At 48.4% G+C, this 17,110-nt stretch overlaps 1 protein-coding gene and 1 long non-coding RNA gene across 3 annotated transcripts in view; both read right to left on the bottom strand.

Moving 5' to 3' along the window:
* LOC120373099 overlaps positions 1 to 582 on the bottom strand; it is a 28,879-nt gene extending 28,297 nt beyond the window's left edge. For both annotated transcript variants that reach the window (XR_005585374.1, XR_005585375.1), the window contains exon 1: positions 479 to 582. This is a non-coding gene — a long non-coding RNA (uncharacterized LOC120373099). The remainder of the gene's footprint in view (positions 1 to 478) is intronic.
* A 5,260-nt stretch (positions 583 to 5,842) lies between these two features.
* METRN (meteorin, glial cell differentiation regulator) overlaps positions 5,843 to 17,110 on the bottom strand; it is a 28,255-nt gene continuing 16,987 nt past the window's right edge. The window contains exons 4-5 of the mRNA XM_039491839.1: positions 12,881 to 12,940; positions 5,843 to 10,208 (exon numbers count right to left, since the gene is read on the bottom strand). Coding sequence (XP_039347773.1) covers positions 9,892 to 10,208; positions 12,881 to 12,940 — 377 coding nt within the window. The 3' untranslated portion in view covers positions 5,843 to 9,891. The remainder of the gene's footprint in view (positions 10,209 to 12,880; positions 12,941 to 17,110) is intronic.

The following is a 17,110-nucleotide window of genomic DNA, read 5'->3' as shown; positions in this document are numbered from 1 at the left end:
TGCAAGGGCTTTACCACAATATTCTTCTGCTGGTTGATAAATATAAACTGATAATATTTCCTATTTAATTGTAATCCTTAAAGAAAAATATGCAAACACCTAAATCAAGATAACAAAAATACTCTGAAGAACAATTCAATATAAAACAGCACCCCAGGGGTCAGAATTAAGGTGATTGTGTTGTCATAAGAGATGCATTTCTTTATACTTCATAAGAAGAATGTGCTTGCTCATTATATAGTCAGTATAAGAATAATACTAGCCTTAATCATTTTTAAGTGCTTGGATTCAGTAAATGATGGGATAAATAAGGACACTGTTATCACTTAGCAACATTAACTGGCTTTGAACAGACCAGGCGAAAATACAGGTAATTTCCCCATCAGATGCTTTTAGCATCCTATTTGTCCTGGACCAGTCTTCACCTGGGTAAGGCATCCTTAAAAGAGATTGTATAAAAGGTTTCCCATAGGATTACCAGCTCTTTAATCACTACGCCTTCATTCCTCTCTGCATGTATCTATGGCCAGCAGGGTCTCCCACTTCCATACTATGAGGACTTTGGCTCAGCACTGTTGGTTTATGTCACAAGAATCCTTTAACGGAATTCCCTGTGTCTCACTGCACCAACCCATTGTTCTCTGTCATCTGTTTTGTCCTTTAGACCAGCTGTGAGTGCTCCAGCTGGCAGTCTGTCTGTTCTGCTTCAGGCCAAAAAGCCAGTTGTGGCTTAAGTGTGCTAGTAACAAGCCACTCTGTGTGTGTGTGCGTGTGTGTGTGTGTCTCATGAACTGGATGAGTCATTAGGCTTGTGTGATTAAATCCTCATGGAGGCACAATGTTGTTGTTTTTTATACATTGCCACATGCATTTTCAGATTGTAGAGCAGTCTATTTGGTTCAATGTCCAGCCAGCCTTTAGATGTCATAGGGGTGTTGTGGCCAGCGTGTGATGAAGTGGGGGGTTCTCTTGGTTTTTTCAATGGTTTGCATGCAGAGGGGGTGGGACACAGTTTCCCTGGGTGTTACTGGTTTAATGTGGTGATGGGAGAGGGAGTTTGTTGTTATAGAGTACCAGCGACGGAACTTGGGACCCCAGCCAATGGCCTGGAGAATGGATACCCCAGGAACAGGTGACCTGGTGACCAGGAGGCCCAGCTCGGGAGTCACAGCCAGTTCTGGCCAGTGGGAGGACAATGGGCTGTGGAGAGAGGACCCCGGTAACGTGACCAGCCAGTTCCAACCAGAGGGGTGTGACAACGGACAGAGGCAGGACTCGCGGGAGGTGATATCAGATACCCAGCTGGAAAGGGGGCGGGGGGCTCATGACTGGAGAGAGAGCAGGCAGAGCCCACCCTGGATGCAGGAGAGACTTAGATGTACTGTGCTGATGGAGGCCAGGCCTGTGGGCCCTCAGAGTTTCCTATGCTGTGTTCAAACACTCAATAAACCCTCCTGTTTTACGCTGGCTGAGAGTCACTCCGGTCTAGAGAACGGGATTGCATTATTCCCTCTGGGAGTGGAGGCCCCGGGGGTCCAGAGTGAGTCAACTCCCTGAGGGGGTCCACAGTGAGGGACAGGTGTGCTAAGGCTCAGAGAGGTGTGGTTCCAGGAGGTGGAGGGGCTTAATCCCCGACAGAGTGGATCCCTGAGAAGGGCTGTCACACTGAAAAGGGTTCTCCCCAGGGACCGTACGGGCCAAGAGTGGGCATGACCTCTGAGTCCATGACACAGGGTCCCAGTGAGGACCAGTTATGGTCACTCAATTAGGGTGAACTGCACAGAATGGGGCAGACAAACCCCAAAAAGCTGGAGGATATTCCAATATTTAGATTTATCAAGCCAGCATAAAACAGCTTCTTTATTACCTTACTAGTTATTCAGAAGTCCAAACAACACAGTTCCCTTAAAGTGATCCAGCCTCAGGCCTCCATCCAGGTACCTAAGTCAAATATGATGATTTCTGAAAATCTTATTTAATCATTTAAAAGAAAAGGTTCTACCAATCCCAAAGGATCGGACACATTACCTCCCAGGTTAATGAATGTTTCATATTTTACCCAAATACATGCTACAGCCAATTCTTATTAACTAAACTAAAATTTATTAAAAAACAAAAGAGAGAGAGAGTATGGTTAAAAGATCAATACACAAACAGACATGAGTTCAATCCATTGAGGTTCAGATTCATAGCAGAGATGGTGAACGTTGTAGTTGCAAAGAGTTCCTTTAGAATTCAGTTCATAGGTTATAGTCCAATGCCCAAATATCATATTGAGGGCATACCAACATAACTGGGACCTCAGTCTTGCAACTCAAACTTCCCCTTGATGAAGCTTAAGCAGATCTGAGATGAACAGATCTTTTTATACAGTGTCCTAGAATCCACTTGATCACACAGTCCTGGTTAAACAATTGATGTAAGCTTTTGCTTTCTAAACACCCCCAGTAATTAGTTACACAAATTAACATCGGGCAATTTATCCATTAGGCAGTCTATTACAAACTTCAAAGAGACATATAGACAATGACATTATTTTACCCAAGATTCATCCAAATGTTAATAGTCCCTTTTGACCTCTGAATCAATAGTTATAGTGACAGACAGGAATTGTCTTTTTAGGGGTAGCATCTAAGATACACACAATTAGTATTACTTCTAACAATATAGGTTTGCATTTCAAAGTTCTAGCCTATTTAGCATGAATGGCCCTAATTATCATTCGCATACCATTCTAACATGACTTTAAAGGCGGGTTTTGGGTCATTCAGCCTGCAAGCTGTTTAACCCTTTCTAGCCATGTGTCACAGGTGTGTGACTAGTCTAGTGCTTAGAATTGGAGATTAGGTGCCAACAGTTCTGGATTTTCTATCTGGTTCTTCTACTGACTCACTCTGTGACATCAGCCAAGTCATGTCACCTCAGTTGCCCAACATGTAAAATGGGGCTAATACAGACTTACCTTGCCATGCAGGGCTTCATTCACTCCTGTTTGTAAAGTGCTTTGAGATCCATGGATGAAAGGTGGGGCCCCTGCAAACCACTGTAGCAAATCTGCAGTCCTAGATGAACTTCTTATGTGTTGTCATTATGCTGCACAACAGCCACTTGGTGGTAGCAGTGGGACCAGAACTCAGATTGTCCTTCCCCAAAGGCACCACCTGAATCACTTCAATTACTCCCTACCAGAGATGCACATCTCTCTCTGGCCTCCAAGGAAGACAACGGAAGTGTCACTTCTATAGGATAAAACTTTGGTTTCCAATTGTTAGTGAGATTCAGAGTCTTTCACCTGCTGGGTCTCAATTCAAAGCCACCTTTTGATTGTAGTTTAGGCCTGGTGCAAAATGGTTTTGGAGCTTTCTGTTCAGTTCCCGATGCACAGGGATCCTGATTCTGGCCTCTGTTAGTGTAAAGGAGACAGAGCCTCCTTCCCAGAGGGGAATAGCCTCAGCTTAAGGGCGCTCCATGGACAATTCAGAGTTGTCACAATGGCTTTATGCTGCTCATATTTGCAGTTCCCAGTGTAGACATGTACTATAGAGAGGGGATGGCCTGAGTCCAGCTGGTCTTGGATGCTGGGTAGCCCCTAAGACTAAGCACTGTAGCCAGAGCTTAAGCTAAAACAGCCCTGTGGCAACTTGTATCAGGAACCAGGAAGGCCCTGGCAGACAATGGCTTAAAGCCACCTACTTCCCCATTGGTGTGCTGAGCTGAGCAAAGGACTGGAACATCTGACCCATAGTGTCCACATCTCAAACTGCACCTCCACACGTGGCACTAATTGGCTCCTACAATGGCAGTTTCTCAGCAGAGAGGTCAAGGAGCTAATGGGCCACAGAGAGCAAATTAGCCTGACTTGTATAGCTGGGCCCCGAGTCAGGGCTGCAGCATGTTGACAACAGCGCAGGGACCGGGTACTGCCGCTGACAATTATTAGAGGGTTTCTGTTGGCCCAGTCCCTTTCACCAGCTTCATGCACTTGCTGACTATTGTATGGCACAGGGAATACCACAATGTATTGGCTTCTTGGCTGTGTGGCACCTGGCCCAATGGAGTTCTTAGGCAGTGCCACAAAGCAAATGACAATGATAACTATTAGCAGACAGCAGGAGGGGTGCCTCTGCTCCACCCTGGGAGGGGGCGTCCCTGCCCCTCCTGCCCACAGAACCCCCTCTGCCCCGTTCTGGGAGTACTGTGTTGGAGGCTTGGAAATTATTTGGTTCTCTCTCTCTCTCTCTCTCTCTCTGTAAAGCAGCCTCTGTTTATTCCTTCCTTGTGTGAACAGCTGTGGGACAGTAGATTTGGCCTATCTGTGTGAGAGCGTTTGGAGCATGTTACAGCTCCAGTTAAGAAAACTGATGGTCCAGGAACTGAATTGTCAGGCTGAGGGGCTGACCAGAGGAGCAAGCGTTTGGTGCTAGCATGTGAGGAGGCCAAAGCGTTTGGGAATCATTACAAATTTCTCTTTCCCAGCAGGGAGACTTGCAGCTTTTTTATCCCTGGGTCAAGGGGGTTGATGAAGCCAGAAGGAAAATTTGAAAGAGGCAGGGGAGGAGTGGGAGACGGGAGTGCTATCAGACAACCAATGTTTACCACCCCCACCCCCACCCCCACCCCCCCAGCAAGTCATGTCCAAGGGAAACATCTGCTTTGGGAGAAGGGTATGGGAAGAAGAGAAGGAGAAAGCAAAAACTAGGGGTATTAATTCATTTACAGAAAAGATTGGGAGAGCCCAAAGGAGGGCTGGAAATGTGGGAGCATGGAAGTGTCAAGACGTGATCTCTGTGCTTCACTGGGAAAATTGGGTTTAACAGCCCAGCACAATAAGGCCTTGTGGTTTGTGATGTATGACAAGAATTAGGCCCGACAGCACGTCTGATAGGAGTCTCTCTCACCTCTTGCCTACCCTTCCTCCACCAGAGCTATTTCAGCAATGCAACCCTCCCTCCTCCCCCGCAATGTGAGTCCGACTCTCTGCACCACCAAGTTGCCATCATTAACCTAATTCCAAGCTGCCTCTTTATGCTGCTCACTTCCAAAAAAATGTGTTTTCCACAGCCTGGCTGCAGCTGGACCTGTTAGAAGTGTGTGTGTGTGTGTGTGGGGGGGGGGGGGTCAGAAATGTAGGGGGCAAGGTCCTTGTCCTGCCCCCTCATTTCACTTCTGTTGGGTTTAAGGCCAGGCCCCTAGCTTGTGTTAAAAAGGCAGACATTTCAATGCAGATGCTCCTGCAGGAGGGGTAAGGGGACCTGATGATTGAGAGAATGGAAGCCCTATGCCATGGGGCGAAGTACCTGGCCATATACTTCACTAGCCTCCCATTCAGACCCCTTCCTTTCAACAGACAAGATATCTAAGGGGACAGCCACTTAGCAGCTACTCTATGGCTCAAATCTCTGAAAGTACAACCACTGTTTACATGTCCTCCTCACTACCAGTTCCAATCCTGTAACCAAACTCTCCTATGGGTTGGTTCAATCTACAAGGGCCAAAGCAATCCATGTTATTACACAGGTGGTCAGCAAAGAATCCTGTGGCACCTTATAGACTAACAGACGTTTTGCAGCATGAGCTTTCGTGGGAAGAAGTGGGTATTCACCCACAAAAGCTCATGCTGCAAAACGTCTGTTAGTCTATAAGGTGCCACAGGATTCTTTGCTGCTTCTACAGAACCAGACTAACACGGCTACCCCTCTGATACTTGACAGGTGGTCAGGGCATTCCTGTGTTGTAACAGAGCTTCACAATGTTGCCTCTCACATACACAACAGCCTTCTGTATATAATGGGTTAATAAATTATTGGTAGAGGTATAAGCATGTTACAGACATGAATAGTATTGTGCAATTGGTGGTTATAAGCACATCAACAGAAGGTGTTACAGAGGGTAACAAGTCAGGTTATAAGTAACTTTTTGGACTCCGTTAACAATCAACCATTTACTAAAATGTCTATTAACCCTCTATTAAAAGAACCTTAATATAAAGTGTGACTTCCAGTTTGTAATGTAGATATGTCCGTAGAGCATGCTAAGGCTTAAGGCTGTAGCATATTTCAGGAACAAGGTGACGGTCCTACCTACACTATACAATGAAACCAACACAGCTGTCACTGGAATGCCGAGGAGGTCGGAATGCTGCACTACAGCTACTCTCTGACTCCTTTTCTGGTTCAGAGCAGACAGGTTCATTGACATCAGGGTAGGTTAAACCAAAGGACTAAGGCTATTGAGTTAAACAGCGATACACCAGGGCTGAATTTGGCACTGAGTTTGCTCCAATCACATGATGCTTCTGCCTGGGTGTTTCATGGGCTAAGCTTGTTAGCTGCTATCCACCTGAAAAGCCCTATGAAAGCCTCTCTCCAACTTGTTAAGCTCTTACAAAATCTTAGTTATTAGTTTTTGTTAACTTTCCCAAACTCAGTTTTGTTTCTAAACTAGTGAGACAGGAACACAGCCTGACCCAGTGAACCCAGAAAAAAAATCACGGACGCAAGAGTTGCTAGAAATACTGATTTTTTTTTATATGGTGTTTCAAAAACCACAGATGACAAGAAATCTCATTATTACAAACTACGCGGAATCAGGGCTTCCTTCCTTATCTTGTAAATAGACATTATATGTACAAACTCACTTACAAAGATTCTCACGGCCATTGACTACACCCTACAGAACAGCGACAGGTAATGTGCCTGGCAGTGTTTTACAGCTGTGGAGATGCACTTTATATTAAGATTTCAAATTAAAACAAAACCATGCTTTACACATAAAGTTTAGTCTTTAAAAAAATCACAAATTTGGTATCATTATAACTTTAGTACACATATGATGTCCCCACTCCATTGTCAAATATCTCTCCTCTCCCAAATAAGCATTTTTGGATAGGAAGTGGGCCAGAATCATGTGCACTGTCACTCATTGGCCTCAAGTCTCATCCACACTACATGTGAAACAATGGTGTTCTACCCTGTTTCATCTAACCCTTTACAACAGACATGTCTCTGTGCTGCAGATTTTTTCACAGTGCAACCATCTTACAGATGTTTGTGTGTTCACACTTACCCTAGGTTTGTAGCAGTGCATTGTGGGAAAATCTGGGCCGCTCTCATGACACCTCAACAGGGTCTAGAATAGAGGACATGCTGCAGCATGGGGACCAAAGCATGCTGGGCTGTCCACCTGCACAGCAAAAACATGTTATGAACTGGTGACAAAAAGCCAACCATGTTCCAGGCTAGATCCTAACTGAGCCAAAACTACTTAGGTAACTGCCATGATTACTAACTGAGTGTTAATGGTGTTGTGTATGTAGACACAAGCCATGGTTAGAGTCAGCTGTGCCACTAATGAGTTACAAACTCAACTGAAAGTTGTAGTGTACCCCAGGGCTAAAACTCCTGGGCTTTTAGCGGCAGTTTCCACATTAAATTAGGAGCTTGCTGATAGTTAACTGGTGTGACTGACTTCATCCCAAACTCCCCTCAGACCCGCCTTTAACTCAAAATTTCCATTCTACAACTACTGAGCACAAAGTGGATGTGTCAGCTTAAAACTGAAAACCCAGATCTCCTTCCCACATACCCCAATAATCAAACCAAGAGATTGTTCTTCTCTGCAGTTGTAAGCAATGACCTAGAAGAGAACAGTCTCTTGAATCTCTTGATCCTTAGTCCTATCTCCTGTTCTCCAATGACAGGCTTCTGCTTTCTTGCTCTCTCCTCCCAAGATCTTTGCTTCTTTCTGCCTGAATACTTCCATCAGCAGCTGTTGCGTCCCCACTTTCCATCACCGGTGGTAGTAGATTAAGGCTGAAGAACACTGATCTGGGATGGCATGGCAATCTCTGTTCCACACGTACCGATTCTACATAGGGACTCCTCACAATGTTGCAAGTCCATCTCCTACAATACACACATGGTTGGCAATATTGTATATCTATAGTGTGTTGAGATTCCATCTGCTCAGAAATACATAAGCTGCAGAAAGACAAACCTATGCTCTCCAGTCACATCTCTTCCATGCACTCTGGCTCCCACAGGTGCCATTAGTTTATGGGATCTATTATACAGGAGCCTTTTCTTCAAACTACAGTCTACCCAAATCTTCATTTTAAAAAAGCAGAATAAATGCCTTAGCAAAGATTTCCCTGGTGAGAGTTCGCTGCTGTACACACAGGAGTCTTGACAAAGCCCTGGCTGGGATGATTTAGTTGGGAATTGGTCCTGCTTTGAGCAGGGGGTTGGACTAGATGACCTCCTGAGGTCCCTTCCAACCCTGATATTCTATGATTCTATGAGTCACACTGGACTGCCTTCTGGACCACTTCAAGCTGAATTTCACAGAGGTTCTTCCCACCCCTCTTGTCCTGTCAATGCCCGTAGATGATGATCATAGACCAGAGACAGCACAAAAGTGATGCTAAAATGGTGTCAGCTTCTTTAGTGCAGCGATGAAACCAGACTGGCACATCAGAACCAGAATCCTGGATCTGGATCTGAAGCAGAACTCTGGGGAAGTTTAGAGCCAATCTCAGCCTGGGCCTGACTCTGCTTTAAAGTTTCCTAGAAGCTTTTTGGTGATTCTGCATTTTGGGTGTTGCTGAAGGCAGGGACAATGCCAGGTTTGAGGGATGGAGGTAAATGTGTGGAGAGAGGTGGCGCCAAAGTCTGTGCATGGGGCTTTGAGTGAGGGCTCTGCTGGCAAGAGCTTGAAGAGCAGCACTGAGCTTGTGTATACATTCACATAATGGTTTAATCAAAGTCTTAAGGCTGCCTGTGAGGACTCCATGGGGCAACTTTTTGGCAGCCAAGTTCAGAACCACAGATAGGCAAATTTCTAGCTGTGATCCATTAATTTACATCCTTTCAAGAGCCCACCCAGCGGATATCCCCAACCCTGCTCCAACTCTCCCCCATAGCTCAGCTATCCCCCACTTTCCCATGGTATGTACAGAGCAGTGTCTTCACTTTCTACCCAAAGAAATACTAAATGGAATGTAAACATGGTAGCTGCCACTTCATGGGTCTTCCTCTGCTCCCTAGAGGGATGAAGTTCCTCCGGGGGAAGGGGAGGGAGCAGGGCTACTTCAGACTCAAACTTTGTCAGGGCAACAAGGCCCCGATTCTACAAAGCATATAGATGCCTAAATACCTTTGAGGCTCTAGGCTTTAGTCCCTTTGAAATCAATGGGACTGACAGCATGTGCTCAATAACTTTGCTGAATCAGGTCCTAAGATCAAACCAGGTGCAATTAGAATGGCCTCTTTCTTCGGGTAGGATTTTCATGGACAGGCTCCCCCATCATTGGCTGGTTTTGCCAAAGCCTTTTCCGTGATGTTTGGGTGTGTTTCAGTGCAAAATGAGGAGCAGAGTTGCTCATGCATCTGTTTCCAGTTCTGGTGATCCATCATCTCCTCTCCACGCTCAGCCCACTCCCATGCTTAATCTGAACAGTCTCAGTACAGGAAGAGAGTCCCTCAGTGCTGGCACTCGCTTGGCAATGAATCCTGGGATAGCAAGGATGACTTAGCAACTGTGGAGAGACTGTGTCATTTCACTGGCATTTTTTGTCCCCTCAAGCTACTTGAAGGGAGGGTTGACTAGAAGTCCTGCTCTCCATTAGTCAGTCCTGTATGTATTACTGTGCCCGATCGTAACCAGCAGTCTGGGGATCTCCTCCGCCGGGGCCAGGTTCCTGTTAGCAACGAAGGTGTCTTACAACTTTCTTCAGCACAGAGCAAGTGAAGCAGGGACCACTGCAGGTGTGTATGGTATGGGGAGAACTCTTGCTAGCCCCAGGCTGGTGGATGTGAGCCCTTGGTGACACCGTTGTTGCAGCTGGTGATCCTCATTTCCAAGGGTCAGGCTGAACACCCCTGCCCTCATCACTCAGTCTAGCGAGACTTCGCAGGGGTTCTCATGAGCCCGGTGCGCATCCTCGTAGATACGCCGGAAGTCTTTGTAACGAGGAGCACAGCTGAGCCAGGCCTCTCCAAAGTGCAGCCACCCCGTGAAGAGGAAGCTGCCAGGTCCTGGTTTCACTCCACACCGCAGCAGGGTGTGGATGCTGCCCATGGATTTGCTGGATTTGCCGACAGGCTGGAACAAAGTGAATTTCTGCCGGTGAATGCGCATGGCGCTCACACTGATGATGGATTCCTGCATCTCAACATCGTTGGAGACAGTCCGGATGTTGCCACGAATGACTGAGGGGAAAGGTGGTAGGACAGACACAATTACTCACTGATCCAAAGCTGGGAACTGTTGCACTGCTATGATTTTGCAAGAGGGGAAGGATAGCTCAGTGGTTTGAGCATTGGCCTGCTAAACCCAGAGCTGTGAGTTCAATCCTTGAGGGGGCCACTTAGGGATTTGGGGCAAAATCAGTACCTGGTCCTGCTAGTGAAGGGGCTGGACTCAATGACCTTTCAAGGTCCCTTCCAGTTCTAGGAGATAGGGATGCAGAATAAATAGAGATATCCTAACTGGGAACATTTAGCTATCTGGGAAAAACTGACTAGATATAGGTGGCACAGGGGGTCAGTGCACCAGCCTCTTGTTTCTGGAGACCTGGGCCCAAAACCTGAGGTATTTACATGTTCAGTGCACTGGCAGGTCTGCATGGGGATGTGGTGCTGGAATAGCTGAAGGGACTGCAGATCACAATGGAGATGCATTATAGATTTGTAAGACCAGAAGGGACCACTGTGAGCATCAAGTCTGACCTCCTGCATAACACAGGCCAGAGAAACTCTCCCAGGGATTCCTGCACTGAACCCAGTTAGCAGTGCTTTGCGGGGAGGGGGAGCTGCAGGAGAGAATTGAGGTTCACTGGCCAAAATAAGAAGGGGAGATACTTGAGCAAGTCTAGGGGACAGTGGCAAAAACACCCATGCTCTATCCATGCCGTGCTCTTATCCCTACTACCACTACGGGAACTGCATCCCCCCCAAAAGTCTAGTATACACCAGGGCTCAGTGGGTTCTCCTATGTTAATCCCCTTGTAATGCAGCAGATGGATGTCAAGTGTGGTATTCTAAAGGGATCATCACCGCCCCCTCCCCCTCTGCTCTAGTTGGGATGTCACTCCTTGAAAGGAATGGCTGGTTAAGTTTAGAGAGACCATAAAAGAAAATCTCCCTTCACACAGAGGACAGCCAACCTGGGGAATGTGCTTTTGCTGGGGGTCATTGAATCAAATTCATAGGCTGGATACTCATGGGCATTTCCGAGCATTCACAGTTATGTACTGAGATAAAGGATATGAAGCCGCATGCTTCAGTGCATGCACTGATCACCTGTGAAGGTCAGAAAGGCATAATATTGCACATATTATGTGTAATACTGCACAATTAGCTGGGTGCATTCTAGTGCAGTTGGCCTTCCCTGAATCAGCAGGTATTGGCCTCTGCCAGACCACTTGATGGATTTATGATCTGATCTAGCATGGCAAATCCCTTGCTCTTACGTTTGACTTCTTCATTGCCATGGCAACTCCAGACTGGGCAGCCAGTGACCCCTGACTTTCCTTCTACTTTTTAGAGATGCAAATCAGGAGGCTAACAGCATGTGCAGGAATAATTGGCAACTGTCCACTGTGGCACAGCCATGTGTGCTGGGAGCAAGACTGTTTTCGGCTGTGTGATCACAGCCTGGGAGCAAATGCCGGCAGCACTTACCACAGGCTACCTGCCGTGGCCTGGCTTGCCAGCTATGAGTCAGCTAATTAAGTGGCAGGAACAAAGGGCAATGGCTGGGTTGTTTGCCGTTGTAAAGCTGCCACACTGGGCTCTCTGTGATTCCACATGAACTGCCCCTTGTTTTTCTCAGCATTTGGAAAGTTCATACTGTGAGTAGTTCCCATGCACATGCTCTGTCAGATCTAGACTATGCCCATCCCTGTGTGTGCTTGCAGGTGGCTGGGGAGGATGAAAAGATGGCCCCTCCTTTCCATTTCAAGTGCCTGGCCCCTGTGCTGCAAGGGAAGAGGCTTTTCTACTTTGCCTATGCTGTTGAATTTCTCCCTCTTCCTGTGTCTTTTATTTCTGCACCAATTATTTCACTGGGAAGACCTGTGGAATGCAGGGGTGTATGAAAGACTCAACACAGAGTATATTAAGTAACAAATCTGGCCACACAGTACTCCGGCTTTCATTCCAATACTTACTAGAGCGGGTTGGAACATTTTTGATCAAATGACTTTTACTGAAATTTTGCAATTTTGTCAAAGCGGAAACGTTTTGCAGAAATGTATCAGTTTAGCCTGCTTTCATAGGCAAGGCTTTTTTTGGCCAAGAGCTCTCTGGTCACATCTGATGAGGGAAGGGAAGCCAGATCGAAAAGCTCACACTTTCCATCCAAAAACAGATGTTTCAACATGATTCAGTTTAGCTAAAATGTGTGAAATGTTCTAATGTGGAACAAAAAATAAAGTTCAGAACCTTGAGAGCTGCCACAGAATGAAACTGTTGTGCTCTGTACAACTCTAGTGTTTGCCAGAGATCTCCCAGAACTCCTTGGCAACAGGGGGAATAGAATTCAAAGCCTTTTAATCCATCAGCACAGTTCCTTACCACTTGAGATAAGGAAAAATCTCCATAGCTGTTATAGGGCCTATGACACATAACTGAGCTGTTCTCATTCTCTCCAGTAGAGGCCAGTGGTAAATAGTACTGTGTATTATGTGCTGGTTAGCATGTGTCTTTATTATGGGGACATCAGAGACTGGATTTTTCTTTGTTCTGTGTTTAATTCTGGTAATTCTGGGATCCACTGATGTCAAACACGCCCAATTCCTGGAAAAAGAACCCTTGGGGAAAGAGAATGTGAAGCAGAAGAGGGCAACAGTGAATGCAGAAATGGCAGAAGGTGTACTCACCAAAGTCACTGGTGCAAATGGCCATCAAGATCTCGGTATCATTACACGGCCGGCATGCCCCTGCAGCATCCAAACAGAGAAAAGTTACATTAGAAGTGAGTCCCAGGCTTCCTGCTCAGATATTCCTGAGGTGGGGATGCTGGCTTAATCCCTTTTGTTTGCAGGTGCCACACAGCATCGCCATCTGGCCTCCTCAAACCACTGGGTGCCTGGGGCTCTGCCTTTGTTCCCACAAGGGTTGCTCTGCTGCCAAGTGCCCCCTCGGGGCTCTCTCTCCTTGAAAGCTGGCCTAGTGGAATGCAGCTTCCCCCTGCAATAGCACCATGCACAAGGGATGTGGATTCTACAGAGAAAATACAAAGGTCCCAGAGTCAAGTTCAGAGCTTTTGGATTTGTGTGGGGAAAACTGCAGAGGCAATGTGCTCTGGGGACCTTTGCAGTGACCCCTCTGGCTGAGTCAGGAATTGCAATGAACTACTCAGGAGAAGGGAAGAACAAGATGGGGATTGCTGGTATGCTGTATCCAAGTGATTCCATGGTGCTCCACAGGATGTGCAAGGGGCCCATGGGCCATTGCAGGCAGAGGCTATGCATGCAGAACATAAGCAGTGCTGGACAGTACCTTCTGCACTGAGGGACAGAGCATTATGCCCTCTGTGGGCAGAGAACAAGTGTGTTGGAGGAAATGTGGGCTGAAGTGTGACCCTCATCATGCTAATGAGCTGTTTAGCTACACTCTCACCTCTTAGGCCTCACTCCTGCTCCTGGGCAGCCACAAGTTGGCAGCTGCACTCTCCCTGCCTTGCTCTGTACTTTGTAGCTTGTGCTCACACATGCAACACCTGTGAGAGTTAGATCAAGCGTCCAGCTTTACCCTTCAGTCAAAATACAACCGCCCTGTCAGAGGAAGGTGATGACATGGGTCAGTCTTTGGGCATACTAGTTTCCATTCTAGCCTGGCTCCCTTTCCCTAGATCTCTAGCTGCTGCCTTCCAACTCTGGTATAGTACCAGTTTGGGAGACTGCATCCCAATTCCTTACTGCCCCAGACTCTACTGAGATAACAGATCCTCCTGTTGCCACCCACCCCTGCTCTGCATATGGTATGCAAAGGCAGAGGCGGATTAAGGTCTCCTGGGGCCCTGGGTCAGAGCAAGTGGAGGGACCCTGGTGCCAGAACTGTGGCCCCACCCCACCCTTCCGCCTGGGTTCCTGCACCTATTCTGCCCCTTCCACCGGCAGCCCCGCCCATGGCCCCACCCCATTCCATTCCCTTCCCCCACAGCCCTGCCCCCATTCTGCCCCTTTCTCCGGCGGCCCTGCCTCTGTTTTGCCCACAGTCCCAGCCCATTCTGCCCACCCACTGTGGCCCTACCCCCGGTTCGCTCCTTCCTTTCCCTCCCCATTGCAGCCTCAAGACCAGAGAAGCTCTGTCCCCCCGCCATGGCCCTGGGGCCACAGCAGTGAGTGAGAGCTACTCAAGGCCCAGGGCTGTAGCTCCAGGTGCTGGGGTTTCCCCCGCCACCCTGTGCTTCTGCTGAGGACCAGGGTCTTGGCGCTGGGGCTTCCCCTGCCTGCCCCATGGCTTCTGCCAGGGCTCCTGGCTTCTGCCACCCCATAGCGGATTTCTAACATGGTGCTCATTTTTCCATGGCCCCCCAATTGGCTGAGCCCCCTGGGCAAAGGTAATCCACCACTGGCAAAGATCACTTTCAGCAAAACTCCTTCTTTCTCCATAGTGCAGGGCAGCTCTCCATTGAGCAAATGGCTGTGTAAGACTAGTTCTCAACCAGGGGTCCAGGGCCCCCTGTGGGGCTGTGAACAGGTTTCAGGGGGCCCACTAAGCAGGGCTGGCATTAGACTTGCAGGGGCCCAAGGCAGAAGCCGAAGCCCCATTGCATGGGGCTGAAGCCTGGGGCTCCAAGTCCTGCCACCCCGGGCTGAAGCTGAAGTCTGAGCAACTTACCTTTGCGGGGTCCTCTGTGGTGTGGCCCTGCTTGCTTCCCCTAACGCTAGCCCTGGCTTTTATATGCAGAAAACCAGTTGTGGCTCATATGGGCTGTGGAGTTTTTATAGCATGTTGTGGGGGCCTCAGAAAGAAAAAGATTGAGAACCTCTGGTGTAAGGCACTGTTTAGGCTGCTCCACTGCCCCTCCAGAGAGCATAAGGCAAACTACAGCCCGCGGTCCAGCTCTGGCCCCTCAGGGCTTTGGAGCTGGCCCATGGGATTGCCACCTCTGTGGCGCTGCGGCCCTGTACCGCTCCCAGAAGCAGTCAGCACCAAGTCCCTGTGGCCCCTGGGGAGGGGGGGCAGAGGGCTCTGCGCACTGCCCTTACCTGTGAGTACCTCTCCTGAAGCTCCTATTGGCCAAGAATGGAGAACCGCGGCCAATGGGAGCTTCGGGGGAGGTACCCACAGCATGTGGAGCCTTCTGCCCCGCCCTGCCCCAGGGGCCGGAGCAGTGCAGGGTTGGGGCCAGGGCCGCTGCAGGCCACTGCCACCCAGGGGCCACTCCAGGTAAGTAGCTCTGGGCCGGAGCCAGCACCCCGAACCTCTCCTGCACCCCAACTCCCTGCCCTGAGCCCCCCACCTGCACCCCAACCCCGTGCCAAACCCCGCACACCTCCTGCACCCCAACCCCCTGCCCTAAGCCCCGTCCCACACTCCTCCCTGCACCTCTGCCCTGAGCCCCCTCCCACACTCCGCACCCCTCCCTGCACCACTGTCCTGAGCCCACCCCGCACTGTGCACCCCCTTCTTCACCCCAACCTCCTTCCCTGAGCCCCCTCATATACCCCTCCTCTTCCCCAACTCCTTGCCCTGAGCCCCTTCCTGCACACTGCACCCCCTCCCACACCCCACACTCCCTCCCGCACCTGAAACCCCTGCCCCAGCCATACAGTCATGGCCCAGCAAGCAATTTCCCCATCCAGATGTGGCTCTTGGGCCAAAAAATTTGCCCACCCCTGGCATAAGGAGTTAAGAGACCAGAGAAAGCACATTTCAGAATTGGTGCACTAGTCGCTGGAACTAGAAAAACAAGTCAAGACACAACTACCCACCCCTCCACCCCTGGAGTTCACACTCTGGAGCAGAGACTGAAAGGAATCCTTAAGTTGGGGTGCACATCTGTTTGAGCCAGGCTGCCCCTTGGGCTGAGGCCATGAGGATGGGCAGGTGCAACAGGACTAAGTGCTGTTCATAACCCTCTCTGAGCTTTGCCAGATCTCATAGGCTAACCCTGCTTGGGCCACACACTACTCGGCCAAAAGAGGAATAATATTTAGCATTCGTATTTCTCAAGCATTAATTTATCTTCCCATCTCCCTTTCCAAGGATCCAGGAAAGCATTATTCCATTTGGTGGTAAAGTGACTTGCCCAAAGCAACAGAGTGAACTGGCAGCAGAGTGCAAGAACTGAGCTCACAAATTCTTGACTATTAGCCCTTAATTCAAGTCACTAGACCACACAGCTTTTGTGTATCATGTTCCCCATGGAAAACTTCGTACACTTGCTTCATTTCTGTGGCATGGTGCCCTCCCAAAAACACACTCATAGGCTGATGTGTTCTGCCCCATCATCCTACAGTACTGCAGTATCTTTCCTGTAAGGGCTGTCTGGTGACGTTCCAAGCTGTGTACACCTGAGTTGCAGGCTGGGCAGTCCACATACACATGAGTTTTGGTCCTGCCTGATCTCCAATTTCTAATATTATTATTATGTATCCCCTCTGCGACCTCTGTCATTTGGCATCAAGTGGTCCCTGGGTCACAGTGAAGCAACCAGTGGGGTCATTTGACATTCGAGATGCTAAAGAAGCACTCAAGGACGATAAGGCCAATACTGAGAAACTAAATGAATTATTTGCATCGGTCTCCATGGCTGAGGATATAAGGGAGATTCCTAAACCTGAGCCATTCTTTTTAGGTGACAAATCTGAGCATCTGTCCCAGATTGAGGTGTCATTAGAGGAGGTTTTGAAACAAATTGATAAACTAAACAGTAATAAGTCACAAGGCCCAGATGGTATTCACCCAAGAGTTCTGAAGGAACTCAAAAGTGAAATTGCAGAACTACTAACAGTAGATTGTAACCTATCATTTAAATCAGCTTCTATACCAAATGACTGGAGGATAGCTAATGTGATGCCAATTTTTAAAAAAGGCTCCAGAGGTGACCCTCGCAACTACAGGCCAGTAAGCCTCACTTCAGTACCAGGCAAATTGGT

The sequence above is a fragment of the Mauremys reevesii genome, linkage group 10, assembly GCF_016161935.1.
Source record: "Mauremys reevesii isolate NIE-2019 linkage group 10, ASM1616193v1, whole genome shotgun sequence".
NCBI lineage: Eukaryota > Metazoa > Chordata > Testudines > Geoemydidae > Mauremys > Mauremys reevesii.
This window is presented reverse-complemented; position numbering and strand designations above follow the sequence as displayed.